We start from the raw sequence: 12,220 nt of genomic DNA, 5'->3' as shown, positions 1-12,220 counted from the left end.
TGTTTTGCTTTTGCTGGATTGGTAAGTTGAAATATGGCAGTCTTGTGTGAACTTTCCCAACCAGCTCTTTTCTCCACTGTATATCATGTGAAAATGAATTTCACTGTTCATTATGAGGTATGTTTTAATGCATTGATTTAGCCGTTCTGATGAACAGTATGAATATCCCAATGATCAGATATCCTGATAGGTATCTCAGATGTAAGGCCAAAATTCAGTTTCTGTTTCCATGGAGCTACTGAAAATTTCTTGGTGTCACTTGAAGTAACAGCAAAGCTTGGACCTTCATGATCAACAAATCTGAGAGTATTCTCTGACTTTGCTCAGGTGCATGGTAGTGTGCAACAAGAATACATGACAGTAGCACATAGGGGGAAAAGCAGGTGGTAGAGCTGAGGCCCTGAGTGAATTACAAACATATTTTTTTATTAAAAGAGTCCCAAAACTACAGGTTTGTTAAGTATATATTGCTAACAACGTTGATGAGCTGGAAAATTTGTCCATGGATAGATCTTTACAGTATGTGTGGTTCTCCTTGTTGCAGAAAGAAGTACAGGTATTCAGGAGATGGAGAATGAAACACATTTATATAAATAGTAGCTATTTATGCCACTAACATTCAGGTGAATCAAGAATCTTCCCCAAACCATAAATTCTTGGAGTACAAAATAGTAGACTTGAGACTCTTATGAAACATGGTTATGAAATGCAGTAGTCTAGTACAACGCTTTCCTAATACTCTTTGACCTCCCGTATTTCTTCAGTAGCTTGAGTAAGTCTCCACATGTTACCTGGTATACATCTCCTGTGGCAGTAAGGGGTGGAGATGAATTTATACCTTGCCTTTTGTCTGTACCACATTACAGGCTGGAAGTGTGGGTCTAGCAGAGAGGAAAGTGGATTGGGAATTCAGAGAGTTGGCGTTAGTTCCCGTCTTTGTTACTAATTTACCGCGCACCCAAGTCAAGTCACTGCAGCACCTATGCCATCATATCAGGGGATGTCTGGCTCATCTGGCTGCACTGTGATCTCTTCAAAGCAGGGACTGCTTTGTCCTGTGTCTTTTAAAAACAGCTAGTGTAAAAGGATTCTATGTTGTGTGGTCCTATTGCTATACAAATGCCAGTAAGAATGATGTTATTTAGTTCTAGCTGAAAATGTTGCACGAATTAATCCCTGGGTTAAATGGGTATGTCTTCAGGGTCTCAAACTTGTCTCCTTTCACAAAGAGATTCCTATATCCTGGGCCAAACAGTGGAGCTTGTGCCCTTTTGCATAAGCTGGTTGTCTGGTTACTTGTCTTTGAACTAGGAAAAATACCTCTTCTTCAGTTTTATAAATAAAAGAAATTCAAAAACACTGGTGTGAAAGAAGTTCAGCTGGAATGACTGTGACTTAGCAGCTATGAGCCTTGAGTTAAAAGTGTGTGGCAGGTGAATTCTGGTATCTTTCACCATTGGTACTTGGAAAGATGAAACCCGATTGCTAAAGACTAGAGGAAAAGAAAAAGGCCTAGAAATTTTGTAGGGAGGAATATTGGAGGAAGGGGAGCAGTGAGAGAGAAGTGAAATACATGTTCTGTAAAGGTAAACTATTCCTTTAGGCATACTATAGCCATAGGAGTTGGTAATTATGGAGGTGGTTATGAAGGTGAAATGAAGAAAGGAGTGTAAGTGCAGGTCCAATTAATATTGTCAAAACATGGTAATTGTGTTCATTAACTGGAATAATTAAACTCCATGTGACTCACTTCTGTGACACTTGACGAGACTTTAAACAACTGAAATGTAAATCTGGCTCAGTTGGCTTGTTTTACACAAACTAGCTTGTAAAACATACTTAGAAATTACATGTGCTTTGCAAGCTGGTTTATGTAAGCTGGAGTAATAGGTTTTGATCTGCTTTTACCTTAAACTTGAATATTAAATTAAACTCAATAACCTGTTTACTTTGTGTCGCTGCTTTTGGAAAAACAAGTAGGTAAACACAACGTGACAGCAGCATCCAGATGATAAACAGCATCTCAGGCTTGATGTTCTAGGGAAAGAGTGCATTAAGGAGAAACCTTGATGATATAAACGTATCATCTAGGGAAACACTCTTTCCTCCAGGTTTACCAAGTATGAGTTAAAAGTGAAAGAAAAAAGCAACTTGAGAATAACGTTTCTTCCTCAAATATTCAACACACTATGCTATGCTATTGCAAACTCTGCAGCCACAGGACTTTATAGCTAAGTTAACAGAACCTCAGGAAATTCACAAGATTTTCCTGTTTACCTGGCTACAGTACTGCTAAGCCATGAAAATACTGTGACATAGGTTCCCATTCTTCCCAGGTTGTTGTTTGTTTGCTGTAGTGAAACAGTTTGAAGCACGCATGTGTGGCAGTTACCGCAGACTGAGTTTTATCTCCTTGCTACAATGCAGAAGTTAATTCCTGCTGCCTGCTACTTTCCTATTGTCCAGGCTTCTTGCTGTTTTTTGTCCTTTCTTATTCATTCCCTTCAGCTGCTTGCTCAGCTCCATTCTCTTGTGGCATGGTTTCATTCTCCACTCTCTTGTCCCCTTCTATCCCCAATTCATTTAGACTGTGCAGAGGCAGGAAAGTATTTCCTTCCATACCAGAGGAGAAAGAAGGAAGGTACATGCTATTTACTGCCCTGACTGGTTTGTAAATCCCTCTGAGCCAGAATGCTGTCTTCTAACCTAAGCCTATTCCTGACAGGTAGAGAGCAGGGGATATTGTTTTTAAAAATCCACACCCTGAAGTCAGTAAATATGTAAAAATAAACTCAAAATGATTGGATGATCAGGTTATTCTATTTCACATTGGAACAAGGACCAGTGTTTTCAAAAGGTAATTCATGTCTCTCCGTCTCTCCATTTCCAAGTCACTTTTTGTCTGTTCTTAAGAAATGTCCATCAAGCAGAGATTCAGTGAAAAGCGGGGAAAGCAAAACAAAACAACAGAAAAAAACAAACCACCAACAACTCTAATTTATTAGGCTACTCTGATTATTAAATGCATAAACTAATAGCCTGATTACATTAAAAAAAAATGTAAGAGATTAAAAGAAGGGGGATTACATTAAATTGAAGAATTGAAGCAGGGATTAAATATTTTTTCCTAAAGGCTTTTAACACATTTTCCAAAGACCTACTTATGAGCATAATTTGACTGATGAAAAGTATTTCTTTTAGAGATAATAGACTAAATAATCATGTAATTAAGCCATGTTAAGCATGGTGCTAGTAAGCCGATGATAGCATGTTACAGATATGTAAGAGCTCCTCCTATGAGTCACAGGTGATTATTTTTTTTCTGTTCTTCAGTAAACTCTATAAAATTCCAAGACTGACTTAGCAGAGATGTGTTCTGCAGTCACACTGCAGTGGTTTCACTGAGCTGTTAAATGGGAAAGATGCCTAAAAACCATTTTAACAGGGAAGCACACACACTTCAGTGTTTGGGAAGCCGAAGCACAAAAAAGAAAAATTTGTTTAACGTTTTCATTATAACAGTGCCTAAAAGGCCACAAGTAGATGAGGCCTCCTTCTGCCAGATGGCGTGTAATTACATGGTAAATATCTTCATCAAATGCTTGTGCTCCAAGGGAAAGAAGATACCACTTGTTCTTCAAGTTATTCTTAGAGCTGGGAATAGAAACTGTCTCCTTTCCTCAGTGCTCTGCAATAGCCTTCCCCCCTGGATGCAGTTTGAGATGTGCCCCCTCCTCATGTGAGAACTGCTTGCCTCTCAAATTAGGAGGTATTGGAAGGTAATTTGGAGACACGTTTAAAAAATAATAATACTTTTTTGAATGGCAGCAAGCAACAGTGGCAAAAAACAACTGGTGAGAGCATGTGCTCTCGCTGTATGATATATCATTACATAAAGAGCTTTAAAAAACATCTGAGATTGCCACGTGCTGCACAAAACAATGAATTTTTGCCATGATATGGAAAAACTTTTTCTTCATGTTTCTTGCCAAGCAGGATCCTAATGCTAATCTGTAGACTCACACCAATTTGACTGAGACTATACATGAAATTCAGAGTAAATAATGATGAGTAGAGGAGTAGTAGGTTGACAGGAAGGAGGAAAAATATTAATGGGAGGGAAATTATATTTTTGGGGGACCATCAGTGGGTTCATGGATCATTTTCAAAACAGTGAGGAGAGGGACTTTAAAAAAACTTCCCAAATAAGCTTAAAGCATAAACAAACGGACATGTAGGCAATGCATAAAGCCTGCAGAATTTATATTTTAAGAGCATGTTCTAATGTCTTGATTGAGTTAGTACTGTACACTAAGAAATGGGCAGCAAACTCAGTGGTGTTATGCAGTGTGTGAAGGGGCGTGAGAATCCGCCCTGCATGAAAGGCTCTGCTCTGATGCTTTTACACAAGTAAAGTATTCAATTATGCAAGTAATATTTAAAAAAAAAAAATACTATTTGACAATTGTGCTTGAAGATATTTGGCTAATTTGCATACTGAGTCCAATTTTGCTTTGAGTTTATTAAATTTTCCCTTTTTGTTAAGCTTCCAAGTTCACTTAGCAGTGTGAATTTGTATAAAAGAAGTAACATCTGTGTAGACTCCCTGCACTTTGCCATGCTCATTTCTTTGAACTTTGTATGCCAGCTCAGGAGCAATAATATCAAGTGACTTCAAAGGACAACTGCTTCCAACAATCCGCAATGGCTTGTATTTCAACTTGGTAAGCAGCAGAGCTCACCGGACCTGTTATTTCATTTCATGGCCTGTGCTGCTCTTTTCATGTATTGTACTCCAGACCAGCTCAGTGCAAATGAAAGCCCAAACTAGTGTAGAATTCACTGGGGGTGAGGGAAAGAAAGGTCGGTGTGCATGTCTCTCAAGACTCAGACACAGAACATATTTTTAAAGTAAACCTGGAAGATACGTTTCACACAAGCAGTCGGTAATAAAGCTTGATGACATTTCCTTCTGTCACGCCCACTTACTTGCTTCCCTCCTTCTTTCATATCTTGTCTGAAACTAAGACTGTAGGTTCTTTGGAAAAGGATCTGTCACTGTAAGTCAGAGTTCAGTTGAACTCCAATTTGTCTGGCTGTGTACTGCATAAATGAATGGCAATAGTTAGTAGGTCATTCATTTTGCATTTCAGTAGCGTTCATTACAGTAAATATATCTCCCACCACCACACACAATCATTTAAGGCATCAAATGATATCCCTACAAAGTGGTTATTCAAACTGGCAGATCTCTCTCATGTGCTAAGGGCTAGAAATACATCAAATTTGACATAGTCTTCATATTGCTTGCCAGTGGATTTCTGAAACAATATCAAGGATAAAAGCTGGACTAGTTGGCTCCCTTGAGGTTTAATATAGGTGAGCTTCAGCTCCAGCCATAGTCTTCCACTGGAAGTTTTCTCTTCAGGCTGTGAGTGGGGGGATATTTACAATCGGAACCAAGCTTTTGCCAACACATAAATTAGCATAAGATGGTGCATATTGCTGAAAGAGTCAACTTCACCTTTTCAGGTGCCTTCTATTTCTCATTTTTTATCACTATACCTTGTCACTGGTTCAAGCTGTTGTGTGACTGTACATTGAGCTGCATCAGAGGTCTCACCTGAGTTAAAGCCAATCAGCTTTTTTCTGATCTGGTTCACCAGCTGGTCCCACAAACTCTTGTGTAGGTGCAAACCAAAGCGCCATGAGCAGACAGAAAAACATGGCCAAGGGCAGCAAACAGAAAGGACTTGGGCTGCAGTGCTTGATTATACTTGTTCAAAGGGTGCGTGAAACTTAAGGCTTGATTCTGCTCTGATTATGTCTTCCAAAAAACCCCTCCCTTTGGTTTCTGTAGGTATTGCATCTGAGAAAGGTCTGCTGCCCTTGGTCCTTGACTCTTGCTTTGAGAAGCAATGGGGTATCAAACAAATAGCACAATGCAGTGCTATATGCTGACCTACATTAAATAGTTCATAATGCTGTTAGTCTTTTTTATTCCATTCGTGGTTACCTATATCTGCTTGTCTGGTCTTAGAATAAGAGAAAGATTAGACTGGTCTTGACTCTCCAGAAGATGGACGTCTGGGGAATGGTATATAAAATAAAAAACAGGTGTTGGTCCCAGAGCTTTCACCTCTCTCTCAGCAGTGCTGGGAGGCAGATTTCTTTCATGGTGTTGGTCAAGTTTTTTCTCCCGCTCTCTCTCTCTTCCATTCTCTCATAGCAGGAAAGGAGATAAAATCCTGCCCTTCTACCTGCAATGCGGAATCAGCTCTCTTAACCCTTGGCTAAGAGCCAGGCTAAACCCCGGGGCCAAATTCCCTGTCAAAGCCAAGCGTTCTGTGACTTGTCTCTATTAGTTAAGGATGGGAAGGGAGAATTACCTGGTCCAATGCAAACAGCGATTTCCTCTTCTATACTAATGTTTTAATAGTGGTTGGAGACAGGAATTTGTGAAGATGTTTGAATTCAATCTGAGTGCAAGGACAAAACCTGATCCCATTGCACTTGTATTGTAACTCTGTTCAAGTATCAAGTAAATATACCCAATTCCAAGCACACAGCATAGGAGCACATTTGAATATGTGCTTGTAGGAAGTCTCCACAGCCCCCACCAGATCCTTCAGTCTACAGTGCCAGCTGCAGTGTTCTCAGCCCTCTCGCAGGGCAGGGGCCAGCAGATCAGCAGGGTTGCGATCCACCCCATCATCTCTGGGGTGCTGAGTGGCCGAGAGCAAGCACTACAAGGCACCCTACCAGCATGTCCCTCAGCAAGCTAGAACAAAAGTGATTTTGTCCTGGTTAAGGCTTTTCCTAGCCGAGGATGAGTAGGCAGACTTTGCTTTGCAATTTTGAATTTCCTGGCTTCCTTCACCTCACGTTTCACAAAATACCTGACGTCTATATCAATAGCATAATGACGTATGGCCTGTTGCAGCTTATTTCTATAATGTGCTTGCTTTTTATTTGCTTGGTGTGGCTAATAGGAGAACTTACATAAAGCAATTTTAGGTTTATTGCCTACATCAGGCACTGCAGAAGGTATCAACAGATACTTGCATCACCCACCCATTACAGCCGCGCTGGTTAAAATAATGCAGTGCGACAACGCGACTCCCCACCCCCCAACTTATTCTTCAGCTTTACTGCCATGTATTTTGCAGAGTAAGGTGAAATTCCTAATGCACGTGTGCCAACACTTATAAATGCTACTACACTGCACCTGCAGTGTCTAGATGTGAGCAATGCATGCTCTGGTGCTTGGACCTCAGGGAGTGCTAAGTGCCATCAGGAGGCAAGGGGACTGCGCTGTCATGAGACGTCCTGGGGAAGTCTGGCTTGCTTTGTCTTTCTTCTTGCTCCAGAGAAGGGTAAATGACACCACAAGATAACAGGCAGCAAAATCCCAGACCTGATATATTATTTTTAATTGCACTAAATTGGGAACAGTCATTTAGTCTTATTAAGAATTTTATTAGGTCTAAAAATAGGTTATTAAATATTTTCCAAATTTGGCTAAAATATGCAAAACAATTATATAATCAGTATTTAAAATAAACCACAGTTTTTTATAACTGAAACCCATTCAGTGGAATAACACTTTTCAAGAATGATAGCACACGGGGAGTTTTACAGCCTCAGCAGATCCCCAGACAATATTTCTCCTATGGCTTTCTAGCTGCCCGGCCGCAGAGCCTGTTCCTTGCTGTCCCACAGAATCCTACCAGCGAGCACACCGCTAGGGAGTGGGACCCAGGCTTCAGGAGAGGCAGCTGCAAGGTTTTTGTACAAAGTAAAGAATTGATCTGTTGATGTATCCCTTTTCATACTTTCTTATCATTAAATGAAAACTTTCATAAATAGCCTTACATAAATAATAATCTCAGAAGTTTTAACAAGTTCACACCGTCAGCCAGGCCTGACTAAACATTCTCTGGTCTCTCACTGCTTAAACCATCTCTGTAATTATTCAGAAATACAACAATCCTAATCTCTCTTATTGTAAGAGCAGATCACGTATTTTTGATAAGAGTTAAGCTGCAGAGGAAGATTTGGCAGTTAAGTGAAATGCATGTTACAGCTGATGCCTTTTTTTTTTATTAGAATAACTGCAAAGATTAAGCTGCAGTGCAGCTAGGGCTTGAGTCATGCTTTTATCATTGTAATCTCTTGGCCTGATACAAACTATATTATTAAAAACGGTAGCTCAAGCTGATTCTGTACTTTGTTTACCTACAGCCAAGCTCAGCCAAGTATCAGCTAGCCTAGTGAAAAACCGTAGTCGAAGGCTGTGTACGTACAGGCTCTGCTAATTGCTTTCACGGACTGTCAAAGGAACGCTGATACTAATAGATTTCTTAGTACGCCTTTAAACAAAGCACTCTTATCTATGCATAGGGAAAAGAAAAGCGCTCCGCAGAGCTGGTTGATACGGCACGTTCATCTCTGTTTTGCCTTAGTTTGCCCTTTTGGAAGAAGTAATTGATCACCCCTTTTCGTTGCCAGAAGGATCTGCAGCGCGTTCCCTGATGCTCGGCGTTAGCACCTCAGCAGCAGGGCCATCTCTCTCCCCCGCCGGCTCGCAGACGATCAGCAGCTTTCGTGTGCCGAGGGCCCGCTGCGCGGGGCTGGGCGCGGTTCGGGGCCGCCCCACAGGCGGAGGCTCGGCCGCGGCCGGGCCGGGCGGCCGCGCACCCGACGGGCGGCGGGGCGGCGGCCGCCCCGCATCCCCGGCCCGGCGGCGGGCGCTAGACGAGGGACTCGCAGACGGGCAGCGAATCCGAGTCCTGGCTGTGCATGGAGCTCAGCCCCGTGTCCGAGTCCTCGTCGTTGTCAGCGCGGTCCTTGCGCAGCGCCCGCGCCTGCTCCAGCCAGCCGCCCCCGCCGCCCGCCGCCGCCCGCCGCCCCCCGGCTGCTCCGCGCGGCTCCGCCGCCGCCTCCGCCACGTCCAGGGTGCCCAGCGTCTCCAGCAGGCGCTGCAGCTCCCGCTCCCTGTCCTCCCACGCCCGCTGCGTATAGTTCAGGTCGGTCTTGACAGCCTCTAGGTCCGTGCTGAGCTTGAGGCCGATGTAGAGGCTGGTGCTCAGCTGCGTCCTGACCCGCTCGTGCTCCAGCTGCAGCTCGCCCTCGCCGCCGCCGCTCAGCTCGGTGGTGTCGCAGTCCGTCTCGGCCAGGCCGGGCCCCGCGGCCAGCTCCAGCCCCTCCCGCCGCCGCTTCATCCAGCGCTCGTTGAGCTCCTGCTGGATCTCGGCGGCCAGGTGCTCGAGCAGCTCCTCCTGCTGCGCCCGCTGCTCCTGCAGCTGCAGCACCGCCTCGCACTTCCTGGCGTAGTCCTCCTCGGGGCGGTCGGCGGCGGGCGGCGTCTCCCGGCCCGGCTCGGGCTCGAGCTCGGGCTCCGGCTCGGGCTCCCCGCCGCCGGCGCCCACCAGGTAGGTATCCTGCACGTAGTTGACGCCGTGCCGCTTCATGCGGTCCAGGTGGATCTTGGCCTCGTACCTGTCGATCTCCCGGTCCAGCTCGCGCAGCCGCTGGATCTGCTGGCGGATGGTGTGGTCCTGCGAGAGCACCAGGTGCACCAGCGTCTCCATCCTCTCCGCCGCCGAGGCTTCCCGGGCCAGCGGCTGCTGCCGCTTCTTGTTGATCTTGGCCAGCTTGCGGAAGGCTTTCCGCACCGCCCGCCGCTGCCGCTCCTGAGTGAGCGCCAGGCTGCCGCGGGCCGCCCCCAGGCCGTGGCCGGGGCGCTCCTTGCTGAGCACCACCCGCGCCTCGGCGCTGCGCGGTCCCGCGTTGGGCAGCGAGGCCTCGCTGCGCACCAGCACGAAGCGCACGTTCTCCTGCTCGTCCCCCCACGCCACCCAGAGCCGCAGGATCTTCGTCTTGTTGGGCAGGATCCGCTCGAAGCCGCGCCACTTCTCCACGATGCAATATGAGTGCGGCGGCCCCGACAGCATCCCGCCGCCGGGCTCGGGCGGCGCCGGCCGCTGCCGCCGGTGGTGGCTGTCCTCCAGCAGAACCCGCACCACGTCCGAGCAGGTGGTCCGCCGGGAGAGCCCGGAGATCAGCTTCTCCTCCTGGCAGATCCACACCGAGATCTTCCGCTCCTCGGGCTCCATCGGGGGCGGCCGCAGGCGGCCGGCCGGGGCCGCGGTCTCAGCGGGGCCGGCCGGGCTGCCGCTCGACGCGGGCGCTCCGGGGAGGCGCGGCGCCGGCCGGCCTCAGCATGGCCGGTCCGCTTCTCACGCCGCCCGCACGCCCCCGGCCCTGACCGCCGCGCTGCCCGCCTGCCTCCCCGCCGTGCGCTCCGCCGGCCGCTCCACCCCTTCCTGCCCCACGCCACGCTCCGCCGGGAGGGGCCGGCGGGGAGCGCAGCGGAGGCCTCCTGCTCGCCGCCGCCCGCGTTCTGACGGGGCCCAGCGCCGCCGCCGCCGGGTTTTCCTCTGCCCCCACGTGAGCGCCCCCCGCGGCTCCCGCCCCGGCGGCGGCCGCCGGCCCGCGGGCAGCGCCGCCCCGTCGCTCCGCGCCGAGATCCGCCGGCTGGGAGCTGGGAGGCGCGGCGCCGCCGCCCGCTCCGCTCCGCTCCCCACTGCCCTGCCTCTTGCAAACGAGCGGCGTCGAGGGATCTTCCAAAGTGCCGAGGGACAGAGCGAGTCCCGCAGCTTCAAAGCTAAAGGCAGAACTGGCGAGGAATTTCCAGTTTTAGTGAATCGGCCGCCTGTAATTAGGAAAGTCGGGTTCGCGAAGCGCTTCGCAGATGAAATATGCGAAGGACGGGAATGTCTGAGGGTTATTAAAATAATAGCCGAGCCAAATTTTAATGGGAGTGTGCTGCGTGCTTTGATGGGAACAGGATCGGTCTCCGAGTGGGGATTAACATGAGGAGATGTACAAAGTGGGAATAAAAGGCAGGGCTGTGGCACGGATTTTCGTGTTGCGATGTATCGCGGGGATTCGAGGACCTGTGCTTCTTTTCTGCGTGGCCAGGAAGTATTATAATGAGTACAGGGGGAAAACTCTCTAATGTTGATCTGTACCTTTTGCCAATAAAATCGGTGTTGCATGGGGAGGATTCTTGTGTGGATGCAGCCTGTGCTCCGGTCAGTGGAACAGGACGGGTCTATGGCATTCCAACCTAACTGCTGTAATTCTGCAGCTTGAAATAGCGAGTTAACAATCCTGCAGCCTGACGCCCTGCTTTCTCCTCTGGTGCACGGCTCAACATGGGCAGCTGCTGTGCCAGCTTCTCCTGTACTTGCCTGGAAGACACAGTCCCGGGGAAGAGCCTGCCCTCTGCTCTGGCTGCTTAACGCAGCTAGTTACAGCGGTGGTTTTTGCCATGCAGACTCCTGCCAGTGAGGAAGCGGGCTGAGAGACCACCGGATTCCTGCATTCCTGGAGCTGAAGATCACACGGATCGTGTGCCAGCTGCTGACGTCCCTTTCCTGTATTATTCCAGGTTAAACAATTCCACGGCCACTGCATGTTGCAATGAGGGCATGCAAGATAGGGGTGTCAGAACCAGGATGAATTTTGCTTCCTGACCCTGGTCATCTCACAGTCACAGTAAAGTTACATTTTCCTGTCTGATGGTAAAGTCTGTCGCTGCTGATTTCAGGAGCTAGTCTTTTTGCTTTCACAATGTGTCAGAGGTGCTAGACACTTGCTTTGTGTAGAAGGAAGTGTTTGTTGCTGGACGGTTATTCCTAAGGTGCGCAGGCTTTTTGTTCTGTGCATGGATTGTGCTGAAAAGCATAATTCATTCCAGGTTGACAGAGAGGGTCGTAACCACTTTGGGATAAAACCAAGAGCTCACACTTCCCCAAAATGGTAGGGTGTTGAACAGGAAGGGGGTGTGAAATGGGACCATATGACAGCCTCTGAAAGGCTCAAGATGAAAATGCTCCCAGGAGCATAGGAAAAGAAAAGCCTTGCTGCTCTCATCAGGCTGGCAGAAACTTGTAAGGACAGACCATTCCTTGTTGTGTGCTGCAGTCAGGTTCCACAAGAGAAAGGGTTAACTAGGCAGTGAGAAGTTGTCTGATCCCTTTACCGGTGATTCCTTGCCTTTCCCATTTCATTTTGATCTCATTTTACATGTATTTCCTATGGGAATGTCTGTTCCTACTTAGTTCTGGCACAGGACAATACAGGAAGAGCAGGGTGTGATGTGAAGAGACATAGTATATTCTCCACACAGGTCAAGCTGCTCCAACTTGTC

At 47.4% G+C, this 12,220-nt stretch overlaps 1 protein-coding gene and 1 long non-coding RNA gene across 8 annotated transcripts in view; one reads left to right on the top strand and one right to left on the bottom strand.

The window, feature by feature from the left end:
* The window catches only part of LOC121071229, a 151,498-nt gene that overhangs the window by 92,573 nt on the left and 46,705 nt on the right, over positions 1–12,220 (top strand). The window lies entirely within an intron of this gene.
* RASSF10 (Ras association domain family member 10) lies at positions 8,707–10,414 on the bottom strand. The gene has a single exon (XM_040559379.1). It carries the CDS (start codon positions 10,116–10,118, stop codon positions 8,754–8,756), a length of 1,365 nt encoding a protein of 454 aa, XP_040415313.1. The 5' UTR covers positions 10,119–10,414; the 3' UTR covers positions 8,707–8,753.

This window comes from Cygnus olor, chromosome 5, assembly GCF_009769625.2.
Source record: "Cygnus olor isolate bCygOlo1 chromosome 5, bCygOlo1.pri.v2, whole genome shotgun sequence".
Taxonomy (NCBI): Eukaryota; Metazoa; Chordata; class Aves; order Anseriformes; family Anatidae; genus Cygnus; species Cygnus olor.
This window is presented reverse-complemented; position numbering and strand designations above follow the sequence as displayed.